Source organism: Cervus elaphus, chromosome 17, assembly GCF_910594005.1.
Source record: "Cervus elaphus chromosome 17, mCerEla1.1, whole genome shotgun sequence".
NCBI lineage: Eukaryota > Metazoa > Chordata > Mammalia > Artiodactyla > Cervidae > Cervus > Cervus elaphus.
This window is the reverse complement of record NC_057831.1, coordinates 30297391-30319405: the sequence shown is the minus strand read 5'-3', so window position 1 is coordinate 30319405 and position 22015 is coordinate 30297391. Positions and strand designations below refer to the sequence as shown.

The 22015-nt window shown below is 37.4% G+C and overlaps 1 protein-coding gene across 2 annotated transcripts in view; it reads right to left on the bottom strand.

Annotated features, from left to right (window-relative positions):
- The window catches only part of UNC5C (unc-5 netrin receptor C), a 403063-nt gene that overhangs the window by 165727 nt on the left and 215321 nt on the right, over nucleotides 1–22015 (bottom strand). For both annotated transcript variants that reach the window (XM_043871228.1, XM_043871229.1), the window contains exon 2: nucleotides 16336–16557. In XM_043871228.1, the coding sequence (XP_043727163.1) occupies nucleotides 16336–16557 (222 nt within the window). The remainder of the gene's footprint in view (nucleotides 1–16335; nucleotides 16558–22015) is intronic.

Here is a 22015-nt window from a genome sequence, read left to right as displayed (position 1 = left end):
AAAAGTGAGAGGAACACAATCACCTCTTTCTCTTTAATCTTTTCATAATTCCCTTTTGAGTCTTACCCTAACCCGTCTCCATAACCCAGTATTTGTACACTTCCTACATCTATACTTAAATAATATAGATTGATGTCCCCAGCATATATCTCATAAATCTCAACCCATTCCCTCAAAGCTGGTTTCAGGTTTGTTTTAAAAAATCTATCATGTGGGTGATCCCTTAGCAATACTTTGAAGTTCCATCATTATTAAAAGTGAAGAGGGCTCTGGTATCCTAAGAAGAGAAATAATGACAGCACATGCTCCTGACTATGAAGTAAATCTGTGTTTAAAAAAATGAGAACACATATGCCAAAGTGAAAAAAAAAAAAGCAAAATTAAAATTGAGAAAGTAAAAGGAAACACAAAAAATCTTGCCAAAGGTTCATGTTTTACATAAAGCTGCAGTTGGGACTTCACAATGGAAATCTCTGCACTTTTTATTTCTGGTTCAGAGGATTTACATGCTCTTTCTAATGATCTGGGCCTTCAGCACTGGGTAATGTCTCCCAGTCCCCAGCTAAGCACTCATGCAAAATTGAAGCACTTTGGAAGCAGTTTAGTAGCTGCAGATGAATCTCAATGTGCAGGAAAAGGCATAATGGCTGTTTAGCACTTGCTAGGAGAAGCTGAGGAAATCAGGGGGAAAAATCTATTGAACTTAAGCCATCTGGGAAGCCAACTGAGAGCGACTGCATTAACAACGTGTTTACATTCCCATTGTGTTGCTGGGCCAAGCAAAAGTGTGTGTGTGTGTGTGTGTGTGTGTGTGTGTGTAGAAGATTATCAAGTGCAACTTTTTGGTTGAGTTGGCTATTTCGGTTTAGTTTTGGCAACTCTAAGGGGAAAGAACTTTCATGAGAAACATGGCTGTGAGAATTTTTAGGTCTCCGTGAGACAGGCCGACTGTCAGAGCACAGAGGCTGGCAAGGATGCTAGGCACAAGGAAAGTGAAGATGCAGGAGCCTCGTTGTGCATCTCTTTCCCTGCATCTGGCCCACAACACAGCGGAGCAGATTGCGGGAAGCTTCAGAAAGCTGGTAAAGAACATGAGGAAGTGCTTTTCATTGCCAGTTACATGTACAGTTGACTTAGAAACACTGACTAAATGAGGGAAGACAGCCAGGAAAGTGCCTTCTCTTTCAGCTCCCCCACCCCTACTCATGTCTCCACTATCATGGCCTTTTTTGGTCATGGGATCTAATAAAATTTTATAGAGCAGTTTTAGGTTCCCTGCAAAATTGAAAGAAAGGTACAGAAATTTCTCATATACGTCCTGCTCCCACACATGCATGGCCTTCCCTGTTATAACACCCCTCACCTGAGTAGTACATCTTTGTTTTTTTACAACTGATGAGCCTACATTGACATACCATCACCCAAAGTCCACAGTTGAATATTCCATGGATTTGGACAAATGTATTAATATGTATCCATTGTTACAGTGTGATACAGAGTAGTTCCACTGACCTAAAAATCCTGTGCTCCACCTATTCATCCTTCCCTCCCCTGACAACCACTATTTTTTTCTACTGTCTCCATGTGTGTGCTAAGTTGCTTCAGTCATGTCCAACTCTGTGCAACGCTATGGACTGCGGCCCGCCAGGCTTCTCAGTCCATAGGATTCTCCAGACAAGAATGCTGGAGTGGGTTGCCGTGCCCTCCTCCAGGGGACCTTCCTGATGGATTGAGCCCCCATCTCTTACATCTATCCTGCTTTGGCAGGTGGGTTCTTTACCACGAGGCACCACCTGGGAAGCCCCACTGTCTCCATGGTTTTCCTTTTCTCCAATGTTAAATAGTTGACATCTTCCATGAAGCATTTTCAGATTAACTTCTTTTTTTAATTTTAATTAAAAAATGTATTTATTTGTCTGCTCTAGGTCTTAGTTGTGGCACTCTGAATCTCTGATCTTCGCAGCAGCATGAGAGATCTTTAGTTGCAGCATGCAAACTCTTAGCGGTGGCATGTGAGATCTAGCTCCCTGACCAGGGATTGAACCTGGGCCCCCTTCCCTGGTGGCTCAGACGGCAAGGAGTCTGCCTGCATTGCGGGAGACCTGGGTTCAGTCCCTGGGTTGGGAAGATCCCCTGGAGAAGGAAATGGTAACCCACTACAGTATTCTTGCCTGGAAAATCCCATGGACAGAGGAGTAGGGCAGGCTATAGTCCATGGGGTCACAGAGTTGGCCACAACTGAGAGACTTCACTTTCACTTTCCCCTTCACTGGGAGCATTTAGTCTTAGCCATTGGACCACCAAGGAAGTCCCTAGATTGATTTCTTTTGCTTAGCAATATGCATTTAAAATTCCTCCATATCTTCTCATGACATGAAAGCTTATTTTTTTTTTAACACTGAATAATATTCTATTGTCTGGATGGACTAAAGTTTATTTATCTATTCACCTACTGAAGGACATCTGGATTGCTTCCAAGTCTTGGCAATTATGAATAAAGTTGCTATGAACATCCATGTTTTTTGTGGACATAAGTTTTCAACTCCTTTAGGTAAATACCAAGGAATGCGATGGCTATGTCATATGGTAAGAATATGCTTTGTTTTGTAAAACAACTGCTAAATTGCCTTCCAAGTGGCTGTACCATTTTACTTTCCAACCATAAATAAATAAGAGTGCATGTTGTTCGACATTTTTGCCAGCATTGGTGTTGCAGTGTTCTGAATTTTGGCCATTTGAATAGATTCATAGCGGCATCTCATTGTTTCAATTTGCATTTCCCTGATGACATACGACATGGAGCATCTTTTCACATGCTTACTTGCCATCTATATATTTCCTTGGTGTGCTGTCTTTTAAGGTCTGCTGCTCTTTGGAACTGTCACATAAAGTGATTTTTTCTTGACAGATGTTTAGTGACTATAGTAAATGGTGGCCCCTAACAAACTTATGTCCACATATGAATCCCCAGAACAAGTGAGTTACTTTATTTGGTAAGAGGGTATTCGCAGATATAACTAAATTAAGAATTTTGATACCACAATTATCCAGGTGGGCCCTAAATCTAGTTTTAAATGCCTTTATAAGAGACATACAGAGAAGACAAAGAGAAAGTGATGTGAAGACAGAGGCAGAGATTAAACAATGGGGCCACAACCCCAGGAATGCCAAGGCCCCCAGCAGGAATTGGAAGAGACAAGGAACAGATTTTCCTCTAGAGTCCCCAGAGAGAGTATGGCTTCGCCTGATTTCGGACTCCTAGTTTCCAAAAGCGTAAAAGAATACATTTCTGGGCTTTCCTGGGGGCTCAGACGGTAAAGAATCTGTCTGCGATGCAGGAGACCCGGGTTCAGCCCTTGGGTCTGGAAGATTCCCTGGAGAAGGGAATGGCTACCCACTCCAGTATTCTTGCCTGGAGAATCCCATGACAGATGAGCCCGGTGGGCTACAGTCCACGGGGTCGAAAGAGTCGGACACGACAGGTCTGAGAGACTAACACTTTCACATTTCTATTGTCTTAAGCTATGCATTTCATACTAATTTATCGTGGCAGCCCTAGGAAACTAAAACAATGACTAAGGGCATTCACTCTCTGTCTCTACATTCAAGTGTTGACTCAAGAATTTGATGGAGCAAAAAGGTGAGGAAAAGCTGTCTGCCACGCGGTGTTTTTCTGGTTTCACAAACGCCCCATGGAATGGGTGTGGGGAGGTAGGCTTTTAGTCACTAACATCATTTCATACAGAGGGCATCATTGTCTGGGATCATCAAGGCTGTAGCTATAAAAAGAGACATGTCATTCATTCCCTGCCATTCCTGGAATTGCCTTGTACAGACCATTCCCCTGGGTTTTTCCAGCTAAATTTTAATTCACTCAAGCCTTAGAGTTCCCCCTGTTCCCTCAGGAGGCTGCTATCTCTCAGCCTGAGAAGTTTAATAGGCAGAGACAGGCAAAAGGATATTGAAGAAAGCAGGGGCTCTCTACCATGTAACTCTATACCAGGGAAATATCAAGGGGTTTCATGAATTTATTCTCAAAACGAAAGGAGAACCTAAGCAAATGGTAAAGCACATCTTTTTTCACTCTCTCTTTACCCTCTTCTATTTTCTCCTCTCTAGACTGTGATCTCCTCCAGCACATCAGGTCTTAGTTTTATCTCTAGTTACAGCACCACGTATCTGGGTCATGGTTTTCGAATAGAAAGTCTATGTACCTCCTCTATGCTACATTTTCACAAGGGTGTTTTATCATGTCCAGTTTTCAAGCCTGGTTGTACATTAGCATTCCTAGTGAGCTTAAAACAAGCAAACAAAGAAAAGGCTATGCCCTGTTTCCAATTAAACCATTCTCTCTGGGGGTGAGGCCAGGACATAGGTATTTTCCAAAATCCCCCACTGGTGATTGTCAAATGCGGCCCGAGTTGACAGCCAAATGCCCTAATAGGTCCTTGTTGCTCTTGCTTTCACTTTCTTGGAGATTTCTTTCAAAACAGATTTTTAAAATCAGATTGAACTCTCAATGAAATTAGGAATGAGTCCAAGACTTCCCTAATCTTAACTGTTTTTCACTGTTAGATATTATACTTCTGTGTGCTATGCTTGCATTTTTTGCCAGATTCTAATATTTTGGTAATTGTAGTTCTCATGTTATACTTGCTGGTTTTGTATAACCAAATAGGACTTTTCAGAGGAGTTGGCAAGAGTAGTTATTTCAACAGGTATCCCCAAGGGGGCTCTGAAAATCTCTAGCTAAGAGATGACTCTGGATTGATGGTATTTGGGTAAGAAGTCTATAAAGACTCCAGAGCAAGTGAAGGCCTCTCTCCTCAACTTTTAGCATTAGGTAATTGGCAGTTCAGTGGTAAAGAATCTGCCTGCAATGCAAAAGTCCTAAAACACTTGGGTTTGATCCCTGGGTCTGGAAGATCCCCAGGAGAAGGAAATGGCAACCCACTCTAGTATTCTTGCTTGGAGAATCCCATGCACAGAGGAGCCTGGTGGGGTACAGTCCATAGGATATAACTGAGTGAGTGAGCATGCACACACTATTCACTGTTATTGTAGCATTTTAAACTAAAAAAATCTCTATTCTGTTTTTTAAAATGCCCCAAAGATTTGGGGTGAGGAGAAAGAAAATTTTGAGCCAATTATTGGGAGAATATCAGATAGGAAGATTTAGTGATAGATTCAGAGCCTCAAATAGAACAGGTAACGATTTGTGACATCACAGAATAAGGACAACAACCTGGGTAGTTATTGCATAATTATGAACCAGGTTTATTTATATTTAGCACAATAGGTAGAGACACCAAACAAGGACAGCTGAATTTTGAGAGAAAGCCATGCTATTTAGGAAACTAACCCTCTTTTTAGGCTGAAATTGTTTCTTAAACTTTCTTAAGATAATAAATCCATTTCATATTACAACCCAGGATTCTTGTTAATTATGTTCCTTCCCATTAAAGTAAGGGACAAGAAACTTTTTAAAACCTTCACATATATTAGCCAAAGGTTAGATTAAAAATACATTATGGGTTTTAACACTGTGCTATTCTGACTTTGAAGTGGGCATATTAAAACTCTAAGCTATGGCATATATATGGTTGCCGGGCACATGGCAGAATTGCTACCTGAAATGCCCTGTTTGAGTTGCAAGTAATCTAGTGAAGAATGGTCCTTGGACTCTAGTTTCTTATTGCAGTTTCTATGTGAGCCTAGGGGTGGGTAGCATTCAATCTTCTCAAAATTTACAAAGGCATATACACAAACACACTCAGACACATATGCATATGTTTGTTCTTATATATCTACTTATATGCATATTCTTGATTACACTATATTAATCAATGCTTTCATCTTAGTTGTAGCAAGAAAAAGGAGTAATGCATCACAAGTAACCTTGCCCTAAGTATTAATTGGCAGGGGAGAATTCCTTTGTATTCATTACATTAAAACTCTCACTGCATATAATTTTAGAAAATTTCTGTTTTCTTCTAGTGAAACACAGCTAGCTAAAACTGCATTGAAAGGTGTGATGTGTTTATGCTTTTCCTTTGTAATCATGTTCTGGGCTGTATCTGTTTTAAAAAATACTGGTGTTACTTTTTTCTATACAGTACGTAACTCAAATGTGAAAAATCTTCCCCATGGGATAAAGCTAAATTAAAATTATATAGCTCTATAAATATGGTGTAGTCAGAACATTTTGCAGTATGTGAAGAATCTATAATACTGATATTTGCAAATACTGGAATTATAAAACACACAACAACAATAAAAACTTCATGACAATGACATTAGAAACAAAGGAATCTAAACATGTAGCCCCAAATTTTTCAAGTATTCACTTCTGTTTGTAAGTTAGGAAAAGAATGGAAACAAAAGCCAAGTTCATATACAGTGAGAGCCCAAATCACTCAGCCAAGACCATTTTCATGCTAGAACAAAATGAAAGCAACTACAATCCAAGTTCTGGAACTCTGATCAACCAACTTTTGTAAGTGCAGCTGGGATTATGTTGGCCACATGAGTCCAGTTGTTTAAAGACAACGTCAATGTGAAATTAAGATAAATCAATTGTGAGCACTAACAAAAGAAGAATAAGAGAAAGTATATATTTGGGGACAATTACTATTCTGTTATCACTAACTGGTAACTACTTTCTTGCCAAGTTATCAGATTGACTCAGTGGAAAAGCCTCAATGTACTACATGGATTCTTGCCAATTTTCTATTTTTACTTTGGGGCTGGTCTCATACCAAAAAGGAAAATTGTTAGTTTCCAGTATTGAGAGAAGGACCTCTGAGAAGGAAATCGAATAAAAAACAATTGATTTATATTTCAGAATCATTTACCTTCATTGACATACAAACATATTATAAATTTAAAAGCTCTATTCTTATAAAGGCAGTATTTCCACTGAATAAAATTAAAAAATATGAAATAAAATTCAAACAGGGCTTCCAAATTTCATGCATCATTTACCAAAATTTAAACGAAGTCCACCTAACTTCCTTTAGAAAATATTCACTCTATTAATGAGAACTCAGTTCAGTCAGTTCAAGTCACTCAGTTGTGTCTGGTTCTGCGACCCCATGGACTGCAGCACCCCAGGCTTCCCTGTCCATCACCAACTCCTGAAGCTTGCTCAAACTCATGTCCACTGAGTCAGTGATGCCAGCAAACCAACCATCACATCCTCTATCATCCTCTTCTCCTCCTGCCTTCAATCTTTCCCAGCATATGAGAACTAAGTTTAGAATAATTATTTTGTACAGAGAATAACAATCAATTTGATGTGCGTATTTAATGTGTAAAGTCACATTATATATAAGAATAGTCACACTACATATATGAGTAATCACACTACATATATAAAGTCATACTACATATATAAGAGTAATCACACTACTCTTACAGAAGATTATGCTTTATGCATTTCTCAGATTGTCTATTCATGAAGTATTCCAAATAAAAACATCATCAGTATGTCTCACTACATTTCAGTTATCCAAATTTAGTAAGATGAATGGCTACAATCACACAGAACAAGCTTTTATTTGTCATCTTCTGTGTTAATGCCATGTATTATAAACTTTATAAAAGACAAAGTTTTACAAAACAGGCCCTACTGTACTGTTCTAATCCAGCTGAAAAAACAGAGTATATATATATATATATATATATATATATACATACACATATTCATATTTATGTGAGTATATAAATATATCATAAATAATATATGATATTAAATTATAAGAAACTATTTTGTACCTCTAAATGAATATTGATAACTTTATATGGTTTACCCTAGTATACATTTACATTTATGAGCATAATGAAAATGGAAGCACAAATAAGTGAAGTGTGGACATGTGTATGCTATGACTTGGGGTTTTATAGAAATACTCACCTATGATATCACTTTAGAGATACTTCTTTAAGAATGAGTAGGATTTTAAGAGAGGTGGAATGGGGGAAAGTACAGTATATGTAAGTCGCTTCAGTTGTTTCTGACTCTTTGCAACCCCATGGGCTGTAGCCGTCCAGCTCTCTGTCCATGGGATTCTCCAGGCAAGAACACTGGAGTGGGTGGCCATTTCCCCTCCAGGGGATCTTTCTGACCCACGGATCTAACCCGCATCCATTAGGACTCCAGCATTGGCAGGTGAGTTCTTAACCACGAGTGCCACCTGGAACCCACTCCAGTGTTCTTGCCTGGAGAGTGCCAGGGATGGGGGAGCCTGGTGGGCTGCCGTCTACGGGGTCGCGCAGAGTTGGACACGACTGATGCGACTTAGCAGCAGCGGCAGCAGTGCCCCTGGGAAGCCCAAAGTACGGTATAAGGAAACACTGTTTCACACAACACATAGTTTTTGAGCACCTACTAAGTACCTAACAACAAGTTAAGCATGGAACTAGAATAGCAAAAAAGATAGACATAGTCCCTGAATTCATGGAGCTTACTCTTCAGCTCATAATGTTTAGACTGAAGAGGACAGAGAATTTGGGGAAGGAAAAGTGGTAACTGTCCATTTCAAATATCCAAAATTAGGAGTAGGCCAGGAGGTGACCAGATTTATTTCCTAAAGTTCCATATAAGTAGGACCGTTAAGTCATGATAACAGAAATCTGACTACATTCACTTTAATATGACTTAATGAGAAGCATGCCAGTAATTCACTGAATTTACTCTCACTGAAATAAAGCTTCTATGATCCTAAGGCATAAAAATGCAGAGTGTTTGGACTGATTTAATAAAATTATAAACAAAGTCTACATAATTTCCCTTTGAAAATGTATGAGTTGCATTTTCGAAATCATGTCCTAGTCTGACGTTAAGTTCTCTGATATTTTAAAAAATATTTATTGATTTAGTTTAGTTTGCTATGTCAGGTCTTAATTGAGTCATGCAGGAGCTTTCCTTGTGGCACACAGCCTCTCTAGTTGTGAGGTGTAGGCTCAGTTGAAGCACCGGCTTAGTTGCTCTGTGGCCTGTGGGATCTCAGTTCCCCCACCAGGGATTGAACCCACATCCCCTGCATTGCAAGGCGGATTCTTAACCACTGGACCACCAGGGAAGTCCCTTTTCATGATATTTTAACAGAGATTCTGAGAAAAAGAGTTAAGCTACCAAATAATATGAGGTTAAAAAATGTTTTTCCACTTCAGAGCTTTACTGGGACTTCTACATGCAAATATTCTTTATATTTTCTCCAAAAGGGGAATATAATTATTGCAGTGCTTCCTAAATTATTTGACCGCAAAGCCTTTTGTTTATTTTTTGTTTTCTTTTTCTCAAATAGCACTTACAAGACACTAGTGGTTTACTGAACACAGTTTAAGAGGAAAAAACAAACTGCCCTAGTATACAGGGCATGTGGTGGGGGAGAAACTATTAAAATAAGGCTATAAAGTTTGATTAGGAACAGACTGTACTAACGCTTTTGAATACATGAGCAAGGAGGATACGCTTTGTCCATGGACAAAGGAAAGACATACATTTACAAAAATGAAATGATATAAACATTGGGTCTATTCTTTAGGCCTATAACTAGCTAGAGAATGGATTGCTGAGGAAAAAGGCTGACACCAAGAAGGTGTAGGAGGCTATTTAAATAATCTAAGAGGTATATAAGTACTCTACTAGGGGAGTAGCAGCAAGAATTAAAAACAGAAGGATGTTTTGGGGAGAATTCTGAGGAGGAATTAACTGTTTTTTAATGACCACTTTGGCTGCTGGAGTAAGGGGTGAAGTTGCGATTTCTGTTTTTGCTGATGGAATGCAAAAAAGAGGTAACTAAAATAAGAATAAAAAAGGAGAAAGAATTCGGCAGCTGTGCCTCTCTTGCAGGACCTGACTGAGCACAGTATATTTTTTGAAAGCTCTATTTTGAGTAAAGGTAATTCACTTAAATTTGTGTCCATGTAGTTTCATCAACTTCTTTTTTTTTTCCTGTTAGAAAAAAGGGCTCATCTTCTGCTCACCAACTGAAATTCTTTCTATTTTTTGCTATTTGGTCAAATGTTAAATACCTTCACAAATAAAAATAATCAAATCCTAAGCACCATCTTGATTACTAAAGAACCACAAAGGGCCACATATAAAAAACTTGACACAAGACAAGAAGGGAGATGAAAAGCATGAAAGATAAATGTTTAGCTGACATTGAGAACCAGATTTTCTTTCCTGAGAAAATGGATAATTGTTTTACATGGATCTTTTTTGTTTAACTTAGTTCTGTGTACAAAGTTGCAGAAGTGTTCAGGCAGACACTGAGTACAGGCCAAGGGCAAAACCTTTGGAATTAGAGAGACCTGAGCTCATATCTTGACTGTCACCTCTTAGCTATGCAACTGGGCAAACTGGTTTCTTTATCCTGCTGAGCCTCAGTTTTCTCATGTGCAAAAGGAGAATCCCAAGGTTATATCATAAGATTGCTGTGATGACTAAATGACATAATTCATGGCATTCAGTAGAAAGCTTGAAATTCTTTGCATTGCTGTTATGTTGGTCCTATTGATAACATTCTGCTAACGAGAGAATAATTATAGATGAAAAGGGAGAACCTAGGGCTTAGGTTTCTAAACTCCCTTGCTTCTTCATAGAGGGGAAATGTTTACTTTCCAATGGTGAATCTTAGGCACCATGGAAACAAGGGTAGAAAAGGTTTCAAGTAAATGAAAACCAATCAGACAAGCCTGAGCTTTTCATAAAAATGTAGCCATAAAATTTTGAGCAGATCAAGATTTCTTTGGAATCCTGAAGGAACATGGATGATTATTACTATATCAAGAGCTTTTCAACATTCAAAAGTTCTAAATCACCTAATATATGCTGCTTTTCACTTTTCTGTTTCTTATATAACATATTTGCAAGAAATGAAAATGTGATTTAAACGATGGAAAAGCAAACAGTAACAGTAATGAATGATCTTTAATCAGTGCATTTTATTATCTATGGAATGGCTTTGCTCAGTGAATAAATATAACCATTTACTTACCATTTCAGAGCAATTCAGCATATTTAATGTCTTCATAATTTAAAAGAAAGAATTTTGTCAGTTGGAGAGAAACTTTTGCTTTTTTTTTGTTTTATTATTTTGTAGTTTTTCAATTAAAATGTACCTCTGATGGAGATCTTACTGAATACAGCTGGCTTTTCTTAGTTACAAGGCAATATATCTGATTTCCAAAGTATCGGATTTCAGGTATCATTATTCTAAGGTAGTTTTTGCTGTTGTTGAGTCTCTAAGGAGTGTCCAATTCTTTTGCAACCCCATGGACTATAGCCCATCAGGCTTCCCAGTCCATGGGATTCTCCAGGCAAGAATAGTGGAGTGGGTTTCCATTTCCTTCTCCAGGGTATCTGCCCGACCCAGAGACCAAACCCACGTCTCCTGCCTTGGCAGACAGGTTCTTTACCACTGAGCTACCAGGGAAGTCATTCTAAGGAGGAGATACCTACAAAAAAACAAACTTGTTTGCAATGACTTCTCTCTGTCTTGCCATCTGAGAATCAGTTTGATTTTTAAAATGCCCAGAAAATTTCTCTGATATCTAATATATTTCAAGACAGTGTAATCTAACATTTCTTGATATTAATAATCACTAAGGCCCATAACAAAATAATACTCAAACTGTTTTAAATAAAGAGCTGGGCACCAAAGTTGCAGATGAAACTAACTTCAGAGGAAAACCCCCAAAGTTTGAACCAAGCAATTCAATTTCATTCACAATGTTCTGAAAGAGCAAAGAGATGGTAAACAAAGAGCTCTAATGTAAGAAGGCCTACAAATCTCTCTACTCCCTGTAGTGGATAGGTTACAGATTTATGATAACAGACAAAGAGCTGCAATAAAGCAGTTTGGGCCTTTAAAATTCAGATTTCATTATCTATCATGAAGATAATACATTCAGAGGATTGAATGAAAATCAAACAATAAAAAAAAAAACTCTTACTGCACCAAATTCTGAGCTGTCAACTGCTTGTACGTTTCTTCAGAAAATCCTAATGCGTAGACAAATACATGTGCATCCTCTTTTTACATAATAAAGACATATATTGCATGCAATGTTGTGTATTTTGGTTTTCACTTCAAATTTTATCTGATAGAATTTTCTACCACTTCACATGTGTACAAATCTCATTGTTTTACAAAGCAGTGCAGTTTCCATCCTAGAGATGAACTGCCCTTGATATACTAACTTCAACAAGGGTGCAATGGGCAACCTTGCACACAAGTCTTTGTGCTCATCAGGAATTTTATTTTTAGACAGTTTCTAAATTTGTAGTTACTGAGTAAAAAGGTATATACATTTAGATGTTGACAGATATTTTCAAATTGGTCTTCCAAAAGATTATGTCAACTTGCAACCTCATCAACAAAGTATGAAATATCCCTATCCCACTCCTTTATCAACACTGTACACTAACAACTGTTCTGATTTTGACAACATTTTCTTATATGTGCATTTACCACTTACATTTCCTTTCCTATAACTCCATCTTTAAACTCGGCTCAATTTTATTGGGATACATATCATTTCCTTAAAAATATTTTAAGAGCTAGTAGTACATTAATTAAATTAACCCTTTGATTAGTATATATCTCTCCCTTGGTTTTTGTGGTTTTGCTTTATGTAAATTTAATAATGTTTAATTTTTTCTAAAATAATGCTTTCTTATAAGGCCTCTGGATTTTGTCTTCATTAGGAAAGCTTTGATCACCACTGAAACCAAACAACCAATAAATAAATTACCAGAATTTTCTCCTAGTGATGATGGTGATGACTGCAATGACAACAATGATGATGATGTTAACCCTAACATCTAGAATTTATTTTATTCTAAAGAATGAGCTAGAACTCAAACTTTATTTACTTACTTATTTATATTTTACTCTTCCAACTGCCTACCTTGTGCATTTAGAAATTATCACCATCAGTATAAAATGCCTTAGATGTTTATTTCCTGATTTCTATTTTGGGTCTATTAATCTGTGTGTCTTATTCTCTGCGTGTGTGTCTTATCAAACTTCTTTAGCCTTATTACACAGTTAAAAAGAGCTGATATCTCTTTATTGTGCCACTATTTCAGAATTTTTAAAGCTATTTTCACAAATTATTTTTCACACAATGCTGATGACTTTATGGATTCATTAATTTTTTCCCCAATTATTTTTATTAGTTGGAGGCTAATTACTTTACAATATTCATTTATAAATAGCAAACATTTAAAACTATTGTCTTTTTATCTAGGAACAAGACATGTCTTTCCACTTATTCGGGTCATTGTATTTTTTTTTTTTTTTTGGTCTCTGAGTAGATTTTAATCTCTTTCTAAAATTCTCCAAGTTTTTGATAGTTTTGTATCTACATTTTTACATTGTTATTGTAAATGATATATTTTAGTTTAATATAATTTGAACTGACTGTACTTAGAAAAGTTGATGGGTTATGTATATCCTTTATCAGCCACTTCTCTATATTTTCTTAATGGTTTTCATTTTTTTTCCTTTGAAACTGCATAAGTTTTCCAGATCTACAAAATCATATTTGTCCAAATGATCATTTTCAACTATTTAGTTATTTATCTTATCTAATTGCATTGGCTAGTCTGTTAAGAACAACACCAAATGACCACGGGCGGGGGTGGGGGGAGGTGGTCAGTGGTAAAGAATTCACCTACCAAGCAGGAGAAGGAAGAGATTTGGGCTTGATCCCTGAATGGGGAAGATCCTCTGAAAGAGGAAATGGCAACCCACTCCAGTATTCTTGCCTTGGAAATCCCATGGACAGGTGAACTTGGAGAGCTACAGTCCACGCGGTCACAGACAGCAGGACATGACTGAACATGCACACAAGAATTATGTTAAGAACAATATCAAAAGATACTAGTATCTGTGGGTATCTCTCTCTTTTCCTATATTTAAAGGTAATGCATTCTCCTGGATGCTAGCTATCCTGTATAGTTTTGGATGAAAAGGAAAAACAACAAAAAAGCATTCCATTCCAAACATGAATATGCAAGTATTAAGGCTGCCAAATCTTTCCTCGGCTCTAATCTAACCCATCCTGAATTTGAATGAAAACATATCATATATTTTCATTTACAGTTGCTTTAAGATGTATTTTTAATCATTGTTATAGGCAATATTAATTAATTTTCTGTGGAGGTAAAAATATAATGCTTTATGAAAAGGAACTGTCCTACAAGCATAAAAAAAAAGAAAGAAAAGGAACTGTCTTTTAAAAAAAATACACATAAACACACACAACCAAGAGAGCATGAGGCTGCTAGACTTATTCAGTATCAGAGCAATTTTGTTTTTATTTATAATCTTCCTATAAAAGCATATTCATTAATCTAGTAAAGACAAGCCTAAGTATGTTTATGACTCTCATTTTAGTTTTGTGATTTTATTTCTTTTTCCTCTTACTATTAAAATGTGTGTGTTTGAAATCTTTACAAATAAATGGGCTGAAACAAATAAAACTCAATTCACTTGAGATTTTGAAGACATCTGGTGGAGCTATTTACTAAGTAATTAGACCAAGAGGTGTAATAGACCAATTCCCTGAAGGAAGAGACCATATAGCTGGATACCCAGTGATTTCTACAGTGATCAGCTTGCATGCAGTGAGCATACTGACTCACAAACTGACAATTATGTGGAGCTGCCACCTAATTTTCTAAGACCACTTGTGTTATATAAGTATATGTCTCACAAGCTTTTTCTTTTTTCAAAGATGCCTCTTCTCAGGCTTCTCACGGTCTATGTTCAATCACCTAATATCTCTTAGTTGTTAGAGACACTGAACAAAGATTTCCTTCAAATGCTGGTCACTGCTTGCCCCTCATTAACCAACCTTTGGATACAAATACGAATTAATTACAATTGAAGTTTGAAAACATGTATTCATTTTGTTACATAGAGATATTTATGAAAGAAAACGAAGATATTTAAATGCTTCCACTCGTCTTATTTGTCACAATTTAGTTTGGAAATATTGATCAACAAAGTCTTAATTATTAAAATGTATGTCTTATTATTATTAAAAAAAAATCGAAAATCTGGAAGGGATGTGAAAATTCAGATTGTTATTTTCCCTGCTGGAGAGTAAAAACTCTTGAACCACTGCAGAAATATATATATTTTCTAGTTTGAAATAACTCCAGGGGTTTCCACAACTCTCTTAAGTTACCTATTGTGGAATAAGAAATTTCTATCAAGAAAGTTCCCTTTATAGCCAATGTAAATCCTACAGTTTATTAAGATCTACTCCGTCCTCTCTTTGGTTTTAGTATTTTGCTATTAAGAATGATATTTACAAAGCAATAAAGTCAGGATTTTAACAATGTGAGAAGCAAATATACTCTAATCAAAATCTACCACTTTTCTTTGTGGAACACACAATATAACTTTTCTCAATCACCCTGAATTTAACTTCAGCGAAGAGTTAGGTAATTAGGATTCATCTTCAGATGTAAGTTAAAGATACAAATAGTTTGAATCTACAATGTCTACAAATTGTTTAAAAATATATAAGGGGAAACTATGCATGGGAATTACTTGACAATCATGTAAACAAGTACTGCTGCTGCTGCTGCTGCTAAGTCGCTTCAGTCGTGTCCAACTCTGTGCGACCCTATGGACAGCAGCCCACGAGCCTCCTCTGTCCACGGGATTCTCTAGGCAAGAATACCGGAGTGGGCTGGTAAACAAGCACAATTTATCCTTAATTGAAAACATTCCTCGATCCCAGGATATTTAGGCCTAACACCAGACTTGATAACACAAGTGAAATTCAAAGGCATCTTTCACTAAGGTATTTATTTACCATAATTCAGTCTATTCACTCTCATTATTTATCTTCTTAAGTATAAAGTAAAAGTGAAAGTTACTCAGTTGTGTCTGACTCTTTGTGAGCCCATGGACTATAGGCCACAGGTTCCTCTGTCTATGGAATTCTCCAGGCCAGAATACTGAAGTGGGGAGCCATTCCAGTCTTCAGGATATCTTCCCAAACCAGGGATCGAACCCAAGGCTCCCGCATTGCAGGCAGATTCTTTACCATCTGGGCCATCAAGGAAGTCCTCTTAAGTATAAACCATGCCTTAATTCTAAAGGGTTCAACAGGAATCAAGTCAAGATTTACTCATCACATTTTACTTTGCAATACAGGGAATGATATCACCAAATCTTAACCAAACTGCCTTAAAATTTTTTACCAAAGGATAATCATTGTACTTTCAATTTCAATAATTGACAACACATCAAAGTAGTAAGTGAATCCTAAACAGCAGTGCAAATGCAATGGAAAACTCACCAGAAGTTTCATCTACTCTCTCATCTACTATGTGGTCCTTCTGATGAACCCATTCACTATTGCACTTGAAGTAGATCTGGGTGGCAGGGCTGGCTTTACAATACAGGTTCACAGGCTTGTTCTTCACAATATAAGCTTCTTCAGGCTCAATAAGGAAGTGTGGCAGAGGTTCAGGTGGGTCAGATGGAAAGGTTTCTGGGAGTTCATGAAAAAAGTCGTCATCTGGTAAAACAAGAAAATGAAAAATGTTTAGAACTTTGTAGCCATTTGCCTTTCACTTGCTATTCATTCAAAAATAATAAAACTGTGGGTAATCATTAGTCATATCCATTTCACCTGCCTTCATTAATCAAGGTATACAGAACACTTGCATGTACCTCAAGAGGCATCACACCTAAACAATAAGATGTTTAGGAATCACTTTCTAGGAACTTGAAATCAGCTGTGTCTAGCTTGAGTTGAACAGTATAGGAACATTGACCCCTTCAACTGGGCATGTGCAAGTGTCCACTGGATGACATTTTGACATCTAAGGGCTGAAAACACCCTCAGATCCTGCTAAGTGCCTTCATTTTTGAATAAACAGAGGCCTGAGCTGAGTTACACCTGTGTAGAACAATTAACTGCACCTTTTTCCAGTCCCCTTTCCCCAAGCTCCCCAGGCTCCCCGTGCCTTAGACAACCCTGCTTCTTTATTCCTTACTTCATAGCTACCTCTAGATGGCGCTAGTGGTAAAGAACCTTCCTGCCAATGCAGGAGATGCCGGAGAGAAAGCAGAAGAGCCTGGTGGGCTACAGTCCATAGGGTCGCAAAGAGTTGGACACAACTGAAGCAACTTAGCATGCATGCATAAATACTCTGAACCCTTGCCTTTGAAGAGGTGGTTCTGAGACTTGCTCCTTGATATCCTTACTTAGCTGCTCTCTTTCTTGAAAACCTAGGCAGCTCTGCATTTTGGCTTGCTGTATATTGGGCAAAACAAACCTGGTGTGATAACAGTAATGATTCATAAATCATCTAATTAAGTAATTTGAGTGCCTGCTATTAAACAAGCAATATGTTAGGTCTAGTGAGTAGTTGTTTAACTAGGGATTTAGATGATTATTCTTATTTTTACACATGGCAAAACACAATATCTAGGGTGATAATTATCTTGCCCTGAGAACACAGGTAATAAATAGCAGAACTGGGATCAAAGCCCAGGTTTGTTTCCCTCACAAACTGTGATCTTCCCAACATAGCACCACCCCTCCCACTACACAGTGTTACCCTTGAGAGCTGACAAAACCAAGAGCAACTTCCTAAGAAAAATTTATTTGAAAAGTACAAGGCTCTTGTGTGCGTGTGTGTGTGTGTGTGTGTGTGTGTGTATTCAGTCCCTAAATTGTGCACCACTCTTTGTGACCCCATAGACTGTAGCCAGGCTCCTCTGTCCATGGGATTATCCAGGCAAGAATACTGGAGTGGGTTGCCATTTCCTCCTTCAGGGGATCCTCCTGATCCAGGGATCAAACCCATGTCTCCTGGGTCGGCAGGTGGATTCTTTTCCACTTGAGCCACCTGGCTCTTAGGTAAGCCTTGAATACTATGCAAGGAGCTTAGAATACTAGAAATATGAATTAAAGATCTTTAAGTTCAGATTCAAGTCTGTCAATATTTTCAAAAGATGCCACTTCATGATATATTCATTCACTTAACCAAAAATATTTATTGAATTATTAATTTATAACTTTTAATTATAAATTATCATTGACTCAGAATTATTCTCAACACTGGAAATATACATGATAACATCAAGTCAACCAATAGTATTAATATTAATAGTTCCACAGTAAAACCTAGAGTTTAGCAATGCTGTTTAGTCTTATTTGGAAACTATATCTCAAATACCATAAGAGTTATATTATTAGTCACACTTATTCTCATTAGAATATTAATAATATTAGAGTATTAATATGAACAACAAAAGCCTCATTTTTTTATACACTGAAATTTATCAAATTCAGTGCTCCTACCTTGCTGTTCCAATACCACTGAAAAACAAAACCCCAAGACTGTTACAGATACTTACACAATTTGAGGTATATTTTCCTTTAACTTGGTTTCTGCATGATTCCAAATGAAAAACAAAAACTAATAAAAGTGCCTTAGAAACCCTATTATTATACTTCACAAAAGACAAAGGAATCTAATACACTACATTTCAGTTATCCCTGATAATTTTCTTCTTATGAAGGATAGTGGAGAACAAAACTATTATTAACTTCCTACATTGACTAAGCACCCTAGGCTAAAAAATGTAAGTTGAAACTCTGAGGCCAAAATTAAAAGCTTTTACAAGTTCTTTAAAAGTACGTATTGCCGTTGTTCAGTCGCTAGGTCATGTCCCACTCTTTACGATCCCATGAACTGCAGCATGCCAGGCTTCCCTGTCCTTCACTATCTTCCTGAGTTTGCTCAAAAAAAAAGCACATATATTCAGCAGCAAGTATCGATTATGGTGTCGGTAGTTAAACACTGATTGCTAAGACATTATCTAGGAAGTCATTTCACCGCTTATTCAGTTGTTTCCCTGTTTGGGGAGATAGTCATTGGTAAAGCGGACATTTGTCCACTAAGAAACTTGGCCTGGGACTTTTCCATCTAGGTCATGTGATCGCAGTCAATTAGTAATGACATCTAGTCTCTACTAATTTTGGAGAAGGCAATGGCAACCCACTCCAGTACTCTTGCCTAGAAAATTTCATGGACGGAAGAGCCTGGTAGACTGCAGTCCATGGGGTCGCTAGGAGTCGGACACGACCTGAGCAACTTCACTTTTCCTTTTCACTTTCATGCACTGGAGAAGGAAATGGCAACCCACTCCAGTGTTCTTGCCTGGAGAATCCCAGGGATGGGGGAGCCTGGTGGGCTGCCGTCTATGGGGTCGCACAGGGTCGGACATGACTGAGGCGACTTGGCGGTGGCGGCGGCTCTACTAATTTGTTCTGCAGTCAAAACTGGCTTTACCTGCATCACAGACAAAACTAGCTTTCAAAACCACTCCACAATTATAAACGACTGACCCTGCAATGCTTCCCGTCTCTCTTGTTTTCTGACTTTACTTCCTTAGTATACTTTCCTCTGACAGGGCATCATTTCTGGTTTTTCAATTGTTGGACATCAAGGACCCAAACTGTCAGCTTACTCCAGAATAGCCTCATTTCCATCAACTTCAGCTTCTTTAGTCAATGTGCAAGAACACTCAAGAGTGCCTAAATAAACACAGTGCAAGAAAGAACAGGGAACTGAGGTATTGACAGACCCATCAGGGTGCAGCTGATGTCTTGAAGGCCTTATTCCATTTTTTGTTGTTTTTCTCTTCTGAAGCACTTACTGATCTATGTAATGATGGACCGTGCCGATGATCAATAATGTGCCACAAAATATAAGACTCAAATTCTGTAAAATGTTAACTGCTGTTTTCCATTATTACTCACAAAGGCAGAGGGTAACTCAATTTTTTAACTATTTATGTATATTTACACATACAACATGTGTATGTATTCCATAATAATATATTTATTCAAGTAAGAAAAATGTAAAAAGCCTTTTTTTCAGTCATTCTTCTAGAAGATAAGACTTGTTCCTTTAGAAGGAATGATGATTATAAGATACCAGGTGAATGTATGCCACCTTACCTTATTCAGTAATAGCAAAAGTAGTTACATATTTACATCCTACAGAAAGATAGAGAAGGACTAAAAATTGATTACCCTGCCTAGCCAATTGGAGAAGGCAATGGCAACCCACTCCAGTGTTCTTGCCTGGAGAATCCCGTGGACAGAGGAGCCTGGTGGGCTGCTGTCCACGGGGTCGCACAAAGTCGGACACGACTGAAGTGACAGCAGCAGCAGCAGCAGCCTAGCCAATACATCTATCTCTTCATTCTCCACTTCATCTCTGACTACAGTCAAGTTCAAATGTGGATAAAATGACATGAACTGCTTTAGTGATTAAAAAAAAAAAAATTCATCTGATTATTTTATTGAAAACTACTGTGAAGCTTAATGGGCTAGTCTGAGAAAAAGTCACACATATGTTTTCAAGGCAAACAGGGTTCTGTTAAGTGTGGGGAAAAACCAGTAATGATTTGATGTATTTAGAAAATGTATGAACAAACTAATTTTGAATTTCCTTAATTTTGAATTTTAAAACATAGATGATCACTACAAGGAAAGAGAAATAATTCTATGTCTCAATTTGAGCCTTCATAAATTATTAATTTTTCAGGATGTCTGTTAAATAACAATATGTAACTTATTAAAAAATTATTTATATCATTTAAAATGTTTTCATCATAACTCCAGTGTTTCTTTAATACATCATTCTAGTCTATGTATGAACCCCATTCTTAAATTTGATCAAGAGAGATGCCTTAACTAATCACAGCATATTAGTTTATTAATATTTCTTGTGCTACAGATACAGTATATTTAAGTCCATGCCCTAGATTAATTCACATCAGGCAATATGGTACATCACTTCTAGTACTTAATTCGGGTGTAAGAATGACATTTATAAAGGTAATTTTCAAGACCCCGAGTCAGTAAGATATACATAGTAAAACAGATAAGACAAAGTGCAACTATACTGATTATCAGTGGACTCGCTATTGAGAAACCCTTTCTTTCATCATTTGCAACAGATGGCCTGGGTACCATGCCCAACTGTGGAAAATGTCCCAGAAAACAGCTCACCCACCATCAGGTTAAGCATGCTAAGAGAAAACTTTCTTTGCTCTAGACAAAAAATGGTAAGTGTCAGCATTGATTTCCAGATATAGTAGTATTACATAAACTGCCTTTTAATGATATCTTCTATTTTTGCTAGAGTAATTTAAAAAAAATCAAACAAGCAAGTCAATTCTCTTCAATCAAGATTTATAAAGAAAAATGGCTGAGTATTTAAATATCCAGCATGGTTATATCTATATGTATTTAACAAAGAAAAAGTGATCATCTCCAAATGTGTATTTAATAAGGAAAAATGTGTATATAATAAGGAAAAAAATATCATCTGCAAGTGTTCACCTACAAATACCTCTTCATGAGCATTTTTGCTTTTCACACTATAAATTTGCCTCTCACATATGGAGAAATCTACTTTCCAATTTTGGCAACCAGAGTTATCCAACTATTCCCAATTTTCAAAGCAGAAATATATAACAAATTCTTAACACTAGTATGAACGTTTTTTGAAGACAGAGTCTACAGTTGTTTTTATTTTCCATAAGTCTAGTATAGTATCAGGCACTTATAGAAGGTCAACAAAATGCTCACACTAATGTGACTTTGAGCATTCTTAACAGATCCACAAGGTATTTTAGAGTTTACAGTGCCTCAAATTCATTTACAAATATAAGGTGTCATAAAAATAGTAAAATCTACAGACTGGATTGGCTATCAAATTTGTGTGGCCCAGTGCAGAATGACAATTTGGGGATCCTTTGTATAAAAATGTATTAAGTACCATACTGTCCTTGGGAGCTGACCTGTAGCCACGACCCTCGGTTGGATGCATGAGATAAGTGCTCGGGCCTGGTGCACTGGGAAGACCCAGAGGGATCGGGTAGAGAGGGAGGTGGGAGGGGGGATCGGGATCGGGAATACATGTAAATCCATGGCTGATTCATGTCAA